This window comes from Trachemys scripta, chromosome 11 (genome assembly GCF_013100865.1).
Source record: "Trachemys scripta elegans isolate TJP31775 chromosome 11, CAS_Tse_1.0, whole genome shotgun sequence".
NCBI classification, from domain to species: Eukaryota; Metazoa; Chordata; order Testudines; family Emydidae; genus Trachemys; species Trachemys scripta.
Window position 1 is genome coordinate 47,243,040 of NC_048308.1, and position 18,899 is coordinate 47,261,938.

Below are 18,899 nucleotides of genomic sequence, written 5' to 3' on the forward strand. Positions count from 1 at the left end.
ATGGAGCATTGCTGAGGGAGAAAGGGTAGGAAGCAGCCCAGGGGACTTAGCCTTTGCTCTGGTGAGTGAACCAGGGAACCGGCCAGTGTGTTTTGGGAAGCTTCCTGCTGACTCGGTGGTGAGCACTCCCATCACTGCCAGGGCCCTGGGATGGGACGTGGAGGAGCAGGGAGGGCCTGAGTCCCCCTACCCTGGGCACCCCACTTCCCCAACAAGCCAATAGGCCACACTGTATCCCAGAAGTGGGCACATTTATTGACTCTGGCCCTTAGGCTACTCTGTCCTGGGTAGAAGGACCGTGCTATTGACTCTAGTTATTAGGCTACACTACCCTGAGCAGGAGGCACGTACTATTGACTTGGGCTATTTCGCCACGCTGACCTGAGTAGAAGGGCTGTGCTCTTGACTCAGGCTATTAGATCATGTTGCCCTGACTGGGAGGGCTGCTTTATTGACTCTGGCCATTAGGCCATACTACCCCAGTTTATAGTCAGGGTCACTAATGTGGGACCTAACTGACTGCTGTACAGCCTTTCCCTTTCTTCTCTCCATATGTGACCCAGTACCTGTGATGGGATGTACCTACCCTGCGACAGTACAATGCACAGGGATGCAGACATACACTAAGGTTAATGGGAGTTGTGTGGCTAAATTCCTATGCATTATAGTAAAAATTTACTCCTCAGATGATACTGTTTTCCTTTGGTCTGTACTCTGAAAATGAATATCATTTTTGTTAAATTACCCAAGAGCTCCTTGTCTGATGTCAGATAGCAGCCCACCAACTTTTAGATCATGAGTAGTGATTTAATCATAATATGTCTTGTATATTGTTTTTATGTCAATGGAAATGTATAGGAAAAGAGTTAGAATGTCAGCAGAGAAAGAATGGCTTTAATATAATTCAATATTATAAATAGGTTCTGTCAAATCTTTATTTTATTGAAAATGGCGGGTTCAGTATTAGTATTTCAGCAATATGTAAATACTAGTCGGACATAATTTGATATAACTAGATAAAATACTTGCTCCAATTAATTTCAAATAAATTAAAGACCCTGATATTTGGTCCCCTGCAACATATTAAGTTCCTCTTTTTTTGGCTGAAGTTAATTGGAGGTTAAAAAATGGTGCATCAAACTTTGATCTTCAATGGTGTGATTCTACTCTGAAAAGCAACTAAAAATAGTATTGTGGATTTCTATGTTAAGTGAGATGTGTATATCAAATCTGCTTTACAGTACTCTAAAGCCCACTTTGTAGTCTTTCACTTAAAATCTGAATATTTTATTTCAACATAGTAACTTAGAATTGCTGAGAGAACAGGAAAGACTTGCATTATATCCTTGACTAGCCACCTAAGAGCTGTAAGTTTTAAAATTATTAGTATTTTTGCAATAAATACTTCAGCTTTTAGCTTCACTTTATTCACCCCAGGTTAGTTATTGGATCTGATTCTTGGGACTCCAGTCCATGGTGTAAAGGACCTTTAAACTTGGTAGAAACAGCCTCTAGGGAATACACTAATGGAAAATAAAATCTCAGAAAAAAGCGTTAGTTTAAAACTATAAAAATATAGGTGTTTTCTAAACACTTCATACATTCTTTATATTATGACTTGTTGTGCAGTGGAATTCCTTCCATGAATAAAGCTACTTCTGTAGTTTTAAGGCCCAGAGGCTTACGCTTAGGTGGTCTTGCTAGAAGTCTTCTCTGCTGACTGGCTTTTCCCACACACTTACTGTCCCCTTTTGGGAACGTACAGTCAATTGTACCCCCCAAATTATCCTCAAAGTTCAATTTCCCAGGAAATCTTACACATGCTGAAATGTCATGGTTATTCCTGTCTTCAAAAGAAACTACTTTGTTTGGGTTAGCATGGTCATAGCACACTTCTGCTCCTTTTTCTTTATTCGTACAAGTTCCATTTAAGCCTCTCGTACTATTAGAAATCGCATCTTTTCTAGATGTAACAGAATAGGATTTTTGAGAGAGTGTTTTCTGGAAAGGCTTATGGGCTAAATCCTTACCATGCCTGGAAAATTGCAGATTTAAATTTCTATCAATGCTGTGCTGACTAGAATCAGAATCTCCTAAATGAAAGTAGCTTATACCATTTAAAATTAAACCCTGTTGAGAATGTGGTGGGGCTTTATTGTTATGAAGTCTTTGGAGGCTATCTTGAGATTTTTCAAGTGGGTGGCCTAATAATGTTTGCTTGAAGAACAATCCAATTCCAGGTATGAAAAGCTCTGGTTCCATCTGCTTTGCAAGTTTGGTAGTATTTGTTTGAGATCCTGGCTGATTAACATCACGATTGGCGGATATATCCTTCCAGGTTAATGGATTATATACAATATATCCATCAATAGGACATGCATTTTTTTGGTGCAATAACCAGTTGTCAATACATTCTCTGTGGAACTAAAAAAAGAGAGTCCGTTAAGATATATGGAGCTGTGTCCTGATAATTATCAATATAATAATACTTAATCCAACTTGGAAGAATACTATAGAAGTAATTATTCTTGCATGCAAAAACAACATTCAAAGGAGCCGGATTCTTTTCTCTTACCATTATAAACCAGAAGTCCCTTCAGTGGGTCTCAGTGGAGCTACATTTGTGTATAATTGGCATACTCCTTTCATGTATCAAGTCCCAACTCTAATTTACTATGGAAAGTGCCTTATCTCAACTTAGATTGGCTGCTGTAAATCAATACGTTTGAAGCACATTTATTGATGGGCTTCAGATTTCAAATAAATTTTTAATCACCTCCCATGAAGAAAATAGTTGCACCTATGCTCACTGATCTACAGACTCAATGTTGACTTCAGTATTTTTCTTTCAGCCTAATTCTCCTGGCACTTTGCTTGCCACTCTTGCTAGAAATCTATAAAAAGATACTAACTATAGATGTTAGATTAATATTTGTTTGTGTACTTTCAGGTAACACTGGCTTTTCTTTTTACAGGATGGAGTGAATTGCTATAAAAATAGTTCATCATGTTTGTCAACTAGAAGATCCCCAGCAGTTATACAAATCTGAAAAAGGAGATCTTCTATGAGCTTCCTAAGGTGTGCTGGAGAAGAGAGACTTTTCTTGTAGCCTGCCTATAATGCACGTGGTAAGGTACTAGAGTGGTATAATCAGATAGGTAGTCCCAAGCCAGGGCATTTACCAAAATGTTTGCCAATTTGTTGCAAGATATCTGAGTTTCAGATGAGTGAAGCTCCTTTCTACAAATGTATATTGAAAGAACTCTAAGGTTGCAAGTCTAAGCACTCGAAAGTCAAATAATATTATAGGTTCCATTTCAGGAAACCTCTCAGAGCACAGGTCAGAGGTGTTCCTCTCTGCAAAGGAGAAAAGAAGTTTGCTCATTTGTTAGAGACACAGGGTATGTCTTCACTGCAGAAAAAAAAAATCCTAACTCAGGTTAGATAACCAGCGTTGAAATAGCAGTGAAGACCTGGCAATTCTGCTTTTTAACTTGGGTTGCACTGTTGTAACTGTGGCAGTCCCAAGGTATTAGAAAGACAAGGTGGGTGAGGTAATATCTTTTATTGAATCAACTGCTGTTGGTGAGAGAAACAAGCTTTTGAGCTTACATAGGGCTCTTCTTCAGGTCTGGGAAACGTACTCAGGTTAGGTCTACACTACAAACTTGCATCATCAGTGCAGCTTCACTGCTGTAGCACTTCTGGAGAAGATGCTTTAAGCCGATGGGACAGTGCTCTCCCGTCAGCTTAATAACTCCACCTCCATGAGAGGTGGTAGCTATGTCGGCGAGAGAAGCTCTCCCAGTAACACAGCACTGTCTACGCGGGGGAGGGAGGGTTAATGTTGGTATAACTACGTCACTCAGAGGGGTGGATCTTTCACAGCCCTGAGCGACATGGTTATTCCAAAGTAAGGGCATAGCGTAGACCTGGCCTCCGTGTCACAGCTAAATACAAGATGGAACATATTGTTTAGCATAAGTAGTTAACACTTATTTCAAGGGACCATTCAAGGTGAAGTGGGCGGTTAGCACCCCTCCAGTCATAGCATGGAAAGGAAGGGGGAAACAACTGGAAGGAAGTTGTTAGTGGGTTATATATTGTTGTAATAAGTCATAAATCCAGTATTTCTATTCAGTCCATGATTTTTAGTGTCTAGCAAAGTTGTATGAATTTAAGCTCCCAGGCTCATCTTTTGAAAGTGTTGTGCAGGTTTCCTTTGAGGATGAGACAAAGAGGTCAGATTTAGAGTGATCGCTTTGTGAAAAGTGTTCACCCTTAGGGGACGTGGTAGTTTTGTCTTTTATCATCATTTTCCTGTGCAAATTCATTTGAAAGTGTAATGATTGTCTGGTTTCACCCACATAGTTGCTATAGAGGCATTTAGTGCACTGGATGAGGTATACTATATGTTGTGATAGACATGTGTAGGACCCATGGATCTTGAAAGGTGTGTTGTGGGGGGTGTTAATCATTGTAGCAGTGGAGATATGTCTGCAGGTTTTGCATCTGCTGTTCTGGAAGAGCGTGGTGCCCCTTTGAGTTGGTATGTCCTGGTCTGTGGGGAGATTGTTTCTGACGATGAGCTTGGAGAGGCTGGGGTTTTTTTGAAGGCCAGAAGAGGTGGGGTTGAGAGATTTATTTCAGGATGGGGTCCCCATCAAATATGCATTGTAATTGTTTAGTGATACCCTCTATGCGTTCCAGTGTGGGAGGGCAGCTGATAACTAGGGGCGTGTGGTCAGAGGGAGTTTTATTTCTGTATTGAAGCAAGTTCTCTTGGGGTGTTTGGGTGACCCATTCCATGATGCGATCTACTTCTCTGATAGAGTATCCTTGTTTGGTGAAGGCAGTTTTGAGTGTGTTAAGGTGTATATCCTGGACTTTCTCCTCAGAGCATATTCTGTCGTATGAGTGCCTGGTTGTAGATAACAGCTGTTTTGGTGTGTTTGAGGTGGTTACTGGATCGATGAAGGTAGGTGTGGTGATCCGTGGGTTTCTTGTATATAGGGTTCCATTGCTAAAGCTGATCATGATGTCCAGGAATTTGATGCTGGTGTGGGGGTGTTCCAAAAAGAGTTTAATGGACAACTGGTGGGTTGTTGAAGTTGTGGTGGAAATCTCTGAGGGAGTGTTTTGTCTGTCCGGAGGATGAAAATATCATTGATGTATCTCAGGTGTATCATTGTTTTTGTGGTGCATTTGTCTAAAAATTATTCTTCAAAGTTACTCATGAGGAGGCTGGCATATTGGGGAGTCATCCTAGTACTCACAGCTGTTCCCATGGTTTGGACAAAGTGTTTATTGTTGAATATTAAATCGTTATGGGTGAGGATGAAATAGTCGTGTTTGAGGAGGACAGCTGAGGGTTGGTCATTGTCTTGTAAATATTTGAGGCAGGCAGCTATGCCATCATTGTGAGGGATGCTGGTGTATAAGGCGATGACGTTCATGGTGACAAGGATGGTGTTCTGAGGGCAGCTGTTAATGTTGGAGTTTGTGGAGGAAGTCTGTTGTGTACTGGAGGAAGCTGCCCCATCAACACACCTTTCAAGATTCATGGGTCCGATCCATAGCTATCACAACATGTGATATACCTCATTCAGTGCATTCAATGCCCCTACAGCAACTGGCTAGACAATCACTACGCTCTTGTATGAACTTGAACAGGAAAGTGATAAAACACAAAACCACCTCAACACCTATGGGTGAACACTTTTCACAAAGCAATCACTCTATATCTGACTTCTAAGCCCTCATCCTCAAAGGAAACCTGCACAACATCTTCAAAAGATTAGCTTAAAATTCATATCTTTGCTAAACACTAAAAATCAGCATTGAATAGAGACACTGGATTTATGGCTTATTACAACAATCTATAGCCCACTGACAACTCCCCCCAGCTGTTCCCCCCCCCCCCCCCCCCCCCCCCCCCCCCCGCTTTCCTTTCCTCCCTATGTCTGGAAGCAGGACCAGCTCTAGGCACCAGCAAACCAAGCTCGTGCTTCAGGTGGCACAATTTCAGGGGTGGCTTTTTTTTTTTTTTTTTTTGCTTGGGGCGGCAAAAAATCTAGAGCCGTCACTGACTGGAAGGGTGTTAACAGCCCACTTCACCCTGAATGGTTCCTTGAAATATATTAACTACTTATATTAAACAATCTGTTCCATCTTGTATATAGTTGTGACACTGAGGCTACAGCTACACTACAGAGCTTACAGCAGCGCAGCTGCACCGATGCAGCTGTAATGCTGCTAGTGCAGATGCTCTAAGCCAGGGGTCCCCAACACAGTGCCCGTGGGCGCCGGGGCGTCGTGCGCCTGCGTACTGGCCGGCAGATGAGCATCCGCCGCCAAGGTTGGGGATCACTGCTCTAAGCCGATGGGAGAGAGCTTATTCATACCCCTGAGTGACATTTTTATGCCAACGTAAGCTGTAGTGTAGACCTAGCTTGAGTAAGCTTTCCCAGAGCTGAAGAAGAGCTCTGTGTAAGCATGAAAGCTTGTCTCTCTCACCAACAGCAGTTGGTCCAATAAAAGATATTACCTCACCCACCTTGTCTCTAATATCCTGGGACCAACACAACTACAACAACACTGCATTCAGCATACTTCACATATTCCCTCCAATGCTTACATTTTCATCAACTTTGTAGAAGAGAATTATAAGTGACTAGACTATGTTAAAGAGCTGAACCACAAGCATGAACACACAGACTAACAGTGGGATTTTGGCATGAACACTGGGTTTTGGGTTCAGTAAAATTTAGAGCCTTTAGTTTTCTTTACCTTGTGATTACATGGCAAGAGTCTTGCATACTGACCAAGACAAAAGATCTTCAAGCAGAGCCTACATTGCAAACCTGGAGCAAGAAAGTTGCTACATTTTCTAATCAACATCAGAGGTAAAGATTTTACAATGTGCTTTGGGATGCAACTGGACCTAAACAATAGAAAATACACAACATGTTTTTTCAGTACATAGTAGGAAAATAGCAATAGAAACTGAAACCTTCAAAATGGCAGGCTAGTTTTGGTGATAGGACTATCACTTTACAAGCTGATGGTTCAGCAGATTAATGTATTTGGCCACTATTACTGAGGCCCTGATCTTGCTACAAAACCATCATCAGTGGGCCCTTACTCTCTGCAGAAGAGAGGCCATTATGATAATCTAGTCTGACCTTCTGTATTAAACAGGCCGGAGAATTTCACTCAAGTAATTCTTGCATCAAGCCTATAACTTTTGGTTGAAAGATTATAATCTCCTTTTTATTTCTGAGAGAACCAAGGCACAAAAAGGGATCACGTGACTTGCTCAAGGTCACGCAGGGAGCTTGTGCTGAGCCAGGAAATTAATCCTTATGTGCTGAGGCCCAGGCTTGTGTCTTAACCACAAGGCTATCCTTCCTCACTAAGACTTTCTGTGAGGTATACACAGATTTTGTTTGCATGTGTGGATCCTGTTGCAGTTAGAGTGCACTAAAACAGTATTCTGTTCTAGTGCAAAGTGGCATGATGCTAGCTCTTAGTTATCAATGAACTGCAAAGAGTTTTATTTCAATAAGCACATTAATTCATATTTATTCAAATCTTTTTCATCTGAAAACTTGGATGGTAAGCCTATTTTCATAAGGTTTTCTTATGATATTGCTGGTAGTTTCTCTTTCCATTCAGAAATTCCACAAACACATTTAATTTTTTAAATGCATAGTTTTTGCTTTTTGCTGTCTTTTTTTACTGCTATTCAAAGGGTAGTTCATAATGTGATGGTTTAAAATGTTTTTCCAAGGCTCATGCCATTAGTCTCTAAACACAGGTGAGCAGAATCACACTCACCTGCAAAGTGCGTTTAAAATTTTATTTTATCTAGATTGAGAAGATATGACGTTAATACACATCTGGTTTCTCTAAAGCATTTCCTGTTACCCTTTCCAGGATCATTTCTATAAACAAAAGTAAATCTTCATGAATTGAAAAAAAAGAATTGTTTTTAAAGAATGCTGAATTTGATTACATTAAATAGTATGAAAAAATTGTATCTTACTTCTCCTGAAGATGTAACATCTCTTCTTTAGAATTATCGCCTGGATTAACGCTTTTTAAATTTCCTCCTGAAGTTGACAATTGTGAAACTTGGTCAAGTGACCTCCACTTCTGATTTCTCTTCTGTTGAATACCGATAGAGCTAATGAAAGACCGCAGAATATGGTGCAAGAAGTAATTGAGAAAAAACCCTCCAATTTTCAGTAGCCAAAATATGGGTTTTGTAAATCATGAAAAGAAACTATGAACAATTTAACAAATTTGTTCTCTAGAAATTTCTGTAGCAACAAACACAGATTAATCACCATTCTGACTGAAGTCCCTGTATTTTAAGAGGCTCTCTTGTATGTGGTTTTGCAAAAGCTCTGAAGTGCTGTGCTGTCTCTCACAACAGTGCAGGACAATCTTGGCCCCCATGTCTAAGAAACCAAAAACCCAAACAAACTTATCCTTATGGATGGTAAACTTGAAGAGTTAGAATCATAGAATCATAGAATATCAGAGTTGGAAGGGACCTCAAGAGGTCATCTAGTCCAACCCCCTGCTCAAAGCAGGACCAATTCCCAGCTAAATCATCCCAGCCAGGGCTTTGTCAAGCCGGGCCTTAAAAACCTCCAAGGAAGGAGACTCTACCACCTCCCTAGGTAACGCATTCCAGTGTTTCACCACCCTCCTAGTGAAATAGTTTTTCCTGATATCCAACCTGGACCTCCCCCACTGCAACTTGAGACCATTGCTCCTTGTTCTGTCATCTGCCACCACTGAGAACAGCCGAGCTCCATCCTCTTTGGAACCCCCCTTCAGGTAGTTGAAGGCTGCTATCAAATCCCCCCTCATTCTTCTCTTCTGGAGACTAAACAATCCCAGTTCTCTCAGCCTCTCCTCATAAGTCATGTGCTCCAGACCCCTAATCATTTTTGTTGCCCTCCGCTGGACTCTTTCCAATTTTTCCACATCCTTCTTGTAGTGTGGGGACCAAAACTGGACACAGTATTCCAGATGAGGCCTCACCAATGTCGAATAAAGGGGAACGATCACGTTCCTCGATCTGCTGGCAATGCCCCTACTTATACAGCCCAAAATGCCGTTAGCCTTCTTGGCAACAAGAGCACACTGTTGACTCATATCCAGCTTCTCGTCCACTGTGACCCCTAGGTCCTTTTCAGCAGAACTGCTACCTAGCCATTCGGTCCCTAGTCTGTAGCAGTGCATGGGATTCTTCCGTCCTAAGTGCAAGACTCTGCACTTGTCCTTGTTGAACCTCATCAGGTTTTTTTCTGCCCAATCCTCTAATTTGTCTAGGTCCCTCTGTATCCGATCCCTACCCTCTAGTGTATCTACCACGCCTCCTAGTTTAGTGTCATCTGCAAACTTGCTGAGAGTGCAGTCCACACCATCCTCCAGATCATTAATAAAGATATTAAACAAAACCGGCCCCAGGACCGACCCTTGGGGCACTCCACTTGAAACCGGCTGCCAACTAGACATGGAGCCATTGATCACTACCCGTTGAGCCCGACGATCTAGCCAGCTTTCTATCCACCTTACAGTCCATTCATCCAGCCCATACTTCTTTAACTTGGTGGCAAGAATACTGTGGGAGACCGTATCAAAAACTTTGCTAAAGTCAAGAAATAACACATCCACTGCTTTCCCCTCATCCACAGAGCCAGTTATCTCATCATAGAAGGCAATTAGGTTAGTCAGGCACGACTTCCCCTTCGTGAATCCATGCTGACTGTTCCTGATCACTTTCCTCTCCTCTAAATGTTTCATAATTGATTCCTTGAGGACCTGCTCCATGATTTTTCCAGGGACTGAGGTGAGGCTGACTGGCCTGTAGTTCCCCGGATCCTCCTTCTTCCCTTTTTTAAAGATGGGCACTACATTAGCCTTTTTCCAGTCATCTGGGACCTCCCCCGATCGCCATGAGTTTTCAAAAATAATGGCTAATGGCTCTGCAATCTCACCCGCCAACTCTTTTAGCACCCTCGGATGCAGTGCATCCGGCCCCATGGACTTGTGCACGTCCAGTTTTTCTAAATAGTCCCGAACCACTTCTTTCTCCACAGAGGGTTGGTCACCTTCTCCCCATGCTGTACTGCCCAGTGCAGTTAATATTTCTGGGTTTTGAGAAGCAAAACTGCAGAACCTGCCATTGAACCTATGGAGACTATGGCAATCCTCATTAATGTGGTTTATGTGCCTTGACTCTACGCAGTGAATTAGTGATATACAAATTAGTTAACTATGGAAATGCACAAATTGATAATAGGCTAGATCACTGCCCAAGCCTTTTAGATCCTGGGCCAAGGTAGTTCACAGTGATAACCCCATGCCTTCGATTTAGGTCTGTGCTCCCAGCACTCCCCTAGCACTGTGGTTCCAACACAGCCATGTTGATAGGGATCCTCCAGCTAGTGGCTGTCCTGAGCATTTTTTTAAAGGGTGATCCTACCAAGGAGTGGGGCACCGAGAAGTTAATACAGTATGTTCTGTATTATTTTTTCATAGAAAATACCACCGGACATGAGGGCCAGGAGAGGGGATGACAACATTCAGTCCCCCTGCCCTGAAATGACCCATTCTCTGTCTGTTCCGTTTCTGCAGATAGTAATTTGAAAGGTCCAGAGCAAGACAGAAGATAAATAGTACAGAGGCAGCTGACATTCCTGTCATGTCTCCTTCTCACCCCCACAATTGAGCCTATTTTGAAGTACCATTTCAGTTTACGGTTCTACTCCTTCCTCGCTATTTAAGTATTTCATAGTGGTTTATATTCAATCACAGGTAATCTTCGTCACTGTAATGGTGTTTTTATTTTTAAAAAACAAGATCAGCTTTACATTCCTACGTAAAATGTTTTTCTATGTCTGACCATTAGATAGCTTTGGATATGATGCAATAAAATATAGTTCTCTACCTGTCGAAAGGTGAAAACATGTGGAGGATGGCAAAAGCTAGTGAAGCATTCATGGCATAGGTGATATTCACTACACTCAGTGCACCTAAAAATAACAATATAAGGTAGTTAGAGTGGAATGTTAACAGTTTAGTATAACTTATTAATGTATGAAAAGCCTTTGTTGAAAATTCTACTATTTAGTATTAGGAAGTCCCATATTACAGTATAAAATTATCTTGACTCAAGCCCATTTCGTCAGTGAAAGTTTTTATAAAATAAAACCCTTTGCTTTGTTTCTGGCTGAATTTTATACAAAAGTTATTGTATATGCCAGTGTTGTGGTCTGTGGACCCTTGGGGGGCAGACACCAGGGGCTTCTCGCCTCTAGTGGGGAGATTCGTGCCTAGAGTTCAGTCAGCTGCTGTGCTCCTGGCAGGGAGCCAGGACCCCAAGGGGCAGGGAACAGGGAGCCTGAGTAGCAACCCAGCTTGGAGCAGAGACAGTGCAGCAGCCTGGCTGGGGGGCCAGGAGTCAGCTTTATTGACAAGAATGACAGCCAATGTAAGGAACACAGTGTCTACACAGACACTGCATCATCTTAACTACACTGAGGCTAGGTCTACACTACCCGCCTGAATCGGCGGGTAGAAATCGACCTCTCGGGGATCGATTTATCGCGTCCCGTCGGGACGCGACAATCGATCCCCAAATCGGCGCTCTTACTCCACCAGCGGAGGTGGGAGTAAGCGCCGCTGACAGAAAGCCGCAGAAGTCGATTTTGCCGCTGTCCTCACAGCGGGGTAAGTCGGCTGCGATACGTCGAATTCAGCTACGCTATTCACGTAGCTGAATTTGCGTATCTTAAATCGACTCCCCCCTGTAATGTAGATGTACCCTAACATAAGTCCTACACCTCTTGTTGAGGTTCTTCTATTATGTCTCCATAGCAGGGGAGTTATATCAGCAGGAGGAGCATTTCAAGGTGTACACTTCCACTTCCCTTGGGGGTCCACAGACTATGACAAAGAGGTCAGCGAAAAGTTGTCATTACCACAGAACTGTGGTTTTCAACCTATGGTCTGCAGACCCCTGGAGGGCATCTGTTTCACCAACAGAAGGGGGGTTGAAGTCTCTGGAAACTGAAAATAGGTGAGAAATATGTTTAGGCAAAGATCCTTCACCTAGGAAAACAAGGGTAGCCAGCATCTTGTACTTCTGTGGAAGATCCTGACCGAGGAAAACTCAGTCATAACTGAGAAGAATACTGGTGAGAGACAACCATCTTGAGCAAAGCCTGTACCTAGTTAGATTAAGTTTTAGATGTGTTTTCAATTTTACTTGCTTTTAAGGGCATGTCTATGCTATAAAATTAAGTAGACTTAAGTTAGGTCGACCTACAGCCACCACAAACATGAATAATTTTACTCACATCACTGGCAATGCGATTTCTTGTGTGAGCAAAGTGACTTTGCTTTTAGTGGATATAGCCATAAGTCTGCAGATGAAATGCATTACACTAAGGAATTGGGAGGTGCTGACTCAACCTCATATATCATTGAGCTAAAGATCCCATTAGGAGTCTGTTACACCGATCGCTGTAATGTAAATTGACCAGAACTCAGCACCAAGGGGTTGAGCATATAATTAGACTTGAGCTATAAGAACCAATGTCATCTATCCGAAGGAGAAACGCTGTATGTTTAGTTATAGTAAAGACAAAAAGGAATAAGTAGTAAATTATAGGTTGTTACAAGGAATTGTACTGTTAAATTAAAAGTGTTTTAAAAGTACGTACTTGTAGCATTTTCCCTCAATTGGAAATGCTCTGCAGTTATTACAGGGAAGTCCAAGGTGTTTGTCAAGTCTGACTTTCTCTGCTGCAGTCACAAGCTGAGTGGAGTTCCTGAATTCTTCTAAAATGAGCTTTAATGGTGCAAATTCTTCTCTACAGAGGGGACACTTCACCACAGAGTCACTCTCTAATTCACCCTGGTGATCAGCCCAAATCTTCATACATGTGATGTGAACATTGTTTCCACATCCGTACCTACAGAAAGTAAGGTTATGTCTATGATACAATCTTGAGTCAACCTATTTTAGGTCAACTTACAGCCACATTAATTACTGCAGTAGCTGATGTCCACACTACCTTCCTTCTGTCGGTGGTGCATGTCCTCAGCAGGAGTGCTTCCACCAATTGAAGAGGGGCAGTGTGGGGAACTGAGAGTTAGGGCTGTCAGCTCCCCACAGGGAGCCCAGCTGCTGCCTGGGGCTTCTCGCCTCCATACGCTCAGCTGGGAGCGGAGGGGAGGGGAGCAGACACCAGGGGCTTCTCGCCTCTAGTGGGGAGATTCGTGCCTAGAGTCCAGTCAGCTGCTGTGCTCCTGGCAGGGAGCCAGGACCCCAAGGGGCAGGGAACAGGGAGCCTGAGTAGCAACCCAGCTTGGAGCAGAGACAGTGCAGCAGCCTGGCTGGGGGGCCAGGAGTCAGCTTTATTGACAAGAATGACAGCCAATGTAAGGAACACAGTGTCTACACAGACACTGCATCATCTTAACTACACTGACATAAGTCCTACACCTCTTGTTGAGGTTCTTCTATTATGTCTCCATAGCAGGGGAGTTATATCAGCAGGAGGAGCATTTCAAGGTGTACACTTCCACTGTTCTGTCAATGAAAACTGACTTTTGTCAAAAAAACTGTAGTGTATAGACAAGGTCTGAAACAGGCATCAGTTACTGTACCCTGTCCATAAACATTTAGAAAACCCAGTATCATTAATACAATAGTTTTTCAGCTACAATGCAACACAACAGCCCTGCTTTGTTTCAAAGAGCATTTATAAAAAACCCATCCCTAAAAATTAACTATTTAAAATTACGATTTTTACCAGCCCTCCAATGGGATCCGTGCACCGTTAACTGTGTAGAAACTTTCTATCATTAGCTAACAAAAAAAAAAACTTTTTCTGAGTTTCCACCATGAAAACAAACTAGAAAAACTATACATCTAACCTGCAATAAGTGATGGGAAACATTTTCTTTAGTAACTCTTCCTGGCAAATAGGACAGACATCCTCTGCATCAATTTCTTTCTGATTAATGTATCCATCATCCTCTTTCTGTAATGTTTTGGTGGAGAGAGTGTTTGCTCTTGGAGGGAGTGTCTGTTCTTGCTGAAGTATATCATTGATCTCTCCTTCCAGAAGACCCAGCTGAAAAGCATCTATAGAAAACTCAAATTCAAACTCTTTGGCAAAAATTTAACATTTACTAATACTCAGATATCATAACTTTCAGGGTAAATCATCTGCAGCAAACCAACGATGTCAGTGCTTCTAGTGCCAGAAATGTTGTATATCTTCATTTCTCATTGCAATTTGAAACGATAGTTTGTACACCTTCACGTCTAAAACTGATCTTTATGGCAAAATTGGTTCAAAGGTTTTTCTATAGAACGCAAGTCAGGTGTATATGTTTAAACGATGATCAGAAGCAACCCCAAACAGCAGCTATTAATTTATTCCAGGAGACCCATCACCCCTAGAATGTGTGGCACAAACATTGCTAGAAGGGAGTTGCACTTTCTGTAATGAGTAGTACGAGGTGCAGTGCAGAATCTGTCCGAGTGCAAAATGGATTATACGTTTGCCAAATCAATGAAGTACTTGGATCTGAAAATGTTTTATGATACCCTGAGTAGGATAGGTGCTTTATTAAATCACATGAACTTCTACTCTAAGGCCCTGAAAGTGTTGCAAATGACTATATTTTTCTTTAAGTACTTTATAGTTGTACCTTTAGCAGCAGTGTTACAGATATGAAAAAGGTGTCATATTGCAGAATTAAATGCCTTTGTGCATTTAAACTCTATATGCAAGATAAAGCAAGCAAGCAAAAGAATTATACTTACATTCATGGTTTCTTGGAATTTTGAATTTTTTCAACAATATCCTAACAATGATAATAAGATAACCATCAGGTGGTGCTTGTGGAAGTCAACTAAAGCTAACTACTGGCTATTACTTTCAACTTTACTGTGACATTGCACTCCATAATGTTTTATGGAAATATGCTTATGAATGTGAATACGATGTAACTGGAATATGCTCTAGGCAAAAGGTCTCTTGTAAGGTATCATTACAAAGGTTATAATCTACTGAGTGTGTTCATCCTATTTGTATGCATGTATCATTCTTGTATCTGAAGCTAGAAATATGAAGTATAACTGAGGTCCTATTGTAATTATGCAGTGTGGACCATTAATGGTGGTTTAGAATCTTGATGGCTCCCATTGACTAGTACAATTGGTTGTAAATGACTCTGTTTACTTGCAAACCTTTCTGAATACCTGCGGGCCAGCCCTGGAAAAATGGAGGCTGGGGTCTCACAGGACATGTGAACATGTCATCTGATACTGGAATCCATCTTAAATTTGGTACTTTTCCATTTAGAACGAGGGGAGGAGACCTAGAGACAAAATATTCCTGCCTCGTACCAAAGCTATAAAAGGGGGTGGAACAGAACAAAGGGGGCGGCCAGTCATGAAAACACCTCTAGTTTCCACCTAAAATGTCAAGGACTGTACCAGGGGAAAGGATTGGGCCCAGACTAGGAAGGAGTCTAATCTGTGAGTCTAATCAGCTTTGGGGGCATGGACCAGACCTGGGTCTGTCTTGCAGCAGGCTAGCATGTCTGGCTCAACAAGGCAGGGTTCTGGAGTCCTAAGCTGGCAGGGAAAATGGGCTCAGAGGTAATTCCAGCACATCAGGTGACAGTCCCAAGGGGGCTCTGTGAGTAAACCCGTCATATTTACATTTCAAGGACAACAGCCATCTTAAATACTTCAGAGAGAAAATATTGGGATTAAAACTGTAAGAACAAAAGTTTACAGTGCTAAGTTACAAATGCGTTCTTATCCAAACTGGGGTCCTCTGTGCCTCTGCCAGTTGTTTAAAAGCCTCGTACTTACCAATTATTTCTACTATTTTCCCCCATTTCTTTGCCATTTTCTAATCCATGACAGTACTTTAGCTACTATGCCAGATCTATCTGGTTTCCTTAAGAGCCTCTTGTGAGGGACATTTTTGAAATCCAAATTAAAATTATATCCACTTGTTCTCTTTCATCCCCTATTTTGTTTGCACAGTCAAAGAATTCTCTTAGATTGAAATACATAATTGACTACATCTAACTGGTTAAATTGCACACTGGTGCAACATTTAGAGAAACAATTTCATGCTTAATTCTAGAGCAAACATGAGGAGAAACTATTGTTGATTGAGTCTTATGTGACACAAGCGTTAATTTGAAAAGTAGAAATAGCCATTAAATAGTAACACCACCCTGAGGGGAAGGAGGAAATAAGATACCTAAACATAATTCCCTTTCTAAAGTTTCTAGAGTCAGTTAAATAAAATGAGAGGGTTAGTCAAAAAGGCCTTAAAGTTGCAAGTAAAGTCCTTAGAGGTGACATGAATGCTGCTTAAAAATCTCTGAAGGCCTGTGCACTGCAGAACAAATAAGGAACCAAGCAGGCCAGGCGTGAACCAATTAGCTCAATGGCAAGGTTTGAGAGGCCATTTGAGCTAGATAAAAATCCTTTAAACTTTGGAAATCTGACCAATGGCCAATAAAAAGTGCATAAGTTAGAGCAGGTAAAAAGTAAGAGGGAAACCAGAGGGCCAAATTGATTTTGAAGAGCAAATATGCAAAGGTGTCAAAGCCATCAAGAAATTCTTTATGAAGCCTCTCATAAAATTGATAGGTTTGCTGACTCACCAAGGCCTAAAGGGAGAAATTAAGCAACATAAGGACATTGCTGAGACTCTAAATCGTTTCCTTGCATCAGTCTTCACTATGGAGGATGTGGGTGGAGATAACTATCCTGGGCCTGCATTCTCCCAGTAATAAAGATGAAGTACTCTCAGAGATCGGGGTATCAAGGAAGAGGCGCTGGAGCAAACTGATAAATTAGAAAGCAACCAATTTTCCTTTGCAGCAGCCATGGCTTGTTTGTCCCCATCATTTCATGTTAACCTAGGGGGGTTTGTAATTTACCCGAAGCTGAAGTAAGACTCACTGGTCTGTAACTTCCAGGTTCACTCCTACTACTCTCTCTTCCAGATAGTTACAAAGTTTGTTACCCTCCATTCTACGTTTAAAATAGGTAATTTTACTGCAAAATCGCACGATTTTGTGAGCACTTCGGCCACCCCATTCTTAGGTTCTTTCCCTGCTCTTTCACCTATACTATGAAGTTAAGAGGTAAGTGTGGTGGTTTCAGCAAATCCTGTTTTGACACCTGATCTGTACCAGTGCTTCATCTTCCCTGGAGGAAAGGAAGGCGTAAGGGTTGTCCTTGCCCCTGCAGCCAGGGTGGAGAGGGGGAAATGCCCCGCGCCACGAACAACCCCTTTACCAGCAGATGTGGCTGCACAGGTCCTTCTCCCTCAGGAACATGGCGCAGGTGCAGGAGTGCGGCTCCCCCAGGAACACCTGGGGAAACAGACAGACGGCAGCGTCGGTCGCGGCGCAGCGGGAGCTGGGGCCCGGGGAAGGACCTTGCGGCTAGGGTGACCAGATGTCCTGGTTTTAGAGGGACAGTCCCGATTTTTGGGTCTTTTTCTTATATAGGCTCCTATTACCCCCCACCCCCATCCTGATTTTTCACACTTGCTGTCTGGTCACCCTACTTGCGGCCCCCTTGGCTGACTCTCCGGCAGACCCAGCCGGCCGGGCTCGCTGCCCTCTGCGGGGCGGGGGGTCACTCAGCACCCAGCGGCGGGCAGGGCTGGCGCGGCACCCCGGGCTTCATAGCGAGCGCGCCCCTGTCCCCCGCGCATCGCTCCGTACCCGGTGCGCGGGCCCTCCCTCCTCCTGCAGCACGAAGCCGGTGGGGCCCAGCTCCCGCACGATGCGCATGGTGCTGCCCAGCGCCTGGTCCTGCTGCCAGCTCAGCCCGGCGCTTGCGCACCGCCGCCGGGACATGGCGGGGGCCCGGCTGGGAGCAGGTGGAGGGGCCACAACCGCCACAGACGCTCTGCCGTTGATGCCGGTCCCCATAGAAACGGCGCGTCCCTGGGGGCATTCCGCGCTTCTCAGCGCGCGCGCGCCCCCCCGTGGGTGGCGGGGGCAAAGCGACGCGGAGACGCTGACTGACTGGCTGTGACGCGCGCGGCCCCTTGGCTCCACAGGAGCCGTTAATTGCTGGTGTGTCGCGCGGCGGCCGGGTCCTGGCCACGAGCCCTTCCAGGCCACGGGGCGCTCGTGCTGCGCGGCGTCCGCGGATCGGCCTCTGCCCGGCGCTGGGCCCCGGGGCTCCTGTCCCGTGAAGAGCCGCGCAACTCCGTGGGGCTCGGACTGTTCGGGAAATTCGTGTTATTTCCTGTTATCACCGGCCCATGTCGGGCCTGGGCCTGCCCGGGGGTGGGGAGAGGTCGGGGCAGATCCTGCCCCGGGGTAAGAGGCTGGGGCGTGTCCGGCGCCCCGGGGGATTAAAACAAAATTCCAGGTACGGTGTGTGTGCGTGTGTGCGTGTGCTGGAGACTAAATCCACCCCACACTCTCCCCAGGCAGAGCCTGGGCTTGGTTCCCACGCTGGGTGTTGTGACCTGGTGTAACTTTGAACCTAAGGCTAGAGGGGGGTTCTCTGGGCTCTTTAAGTTTGATTACCCTGTAAAGTTATTTTCCATCCTGATTTTACAGAGATGATTTTTATCTTTTTCTTTAATTAAAAGCCTTCTTTTTAAGAACCTGATTGATTTTCCCTGTTTTTTAGATACAAGGGGGTTGGATCTTGATTCACCAGGAGTTGGTGGGAGAGAGGAGGGGGGGATGGTTAATTTCTCCTTGTTTTAAGATCTAAGGGGTTTGGATCTGTATTGATCAGGGAATTGGTGAAGAGTCTCTCAAAGCTACCCAAGGAAGGGAATTAGCACATTGGGAG

General features: G+C 43.6%; 1 protein-coding gene across 1 annotated transcript; it reads right to left on the bottom strand.

Annotated features, from left to right (window-relative positions):
- Positions 1–844: 844 nt before the first annotated feature.
- ZSWIM2 (zinc finger SWIM-type containing 2) lies at positions 845–18,572 on the bottom strand. The gene is made up of 9 exons (XM_034786368.1): positions 17,807–18,572; positions 17,373–17,449; positions 14,865–14,905; positions 13,967–14,177; positions 12,748–12,999; positions 10,971–11,055; positions 8,049–8,170; positions 6,791–6,944; positions 845–2,424 (listed from the first exon to the last, which is right to left on the bottom strand). The coding sequence occupies exons 1-9, from the start codon at positions 18,014–18,016 to the stop codon at positions 1,612–1,614; spliced, it is 1,965 nt and encodes a 654-aa protein (XP_034642259.1). The 5' UTR covers positions 18,017–18,572; the 3' UTR covers positions 845–1,611.
- Positions 18,573–18,899: the final 327 nt, after the last annotated feature.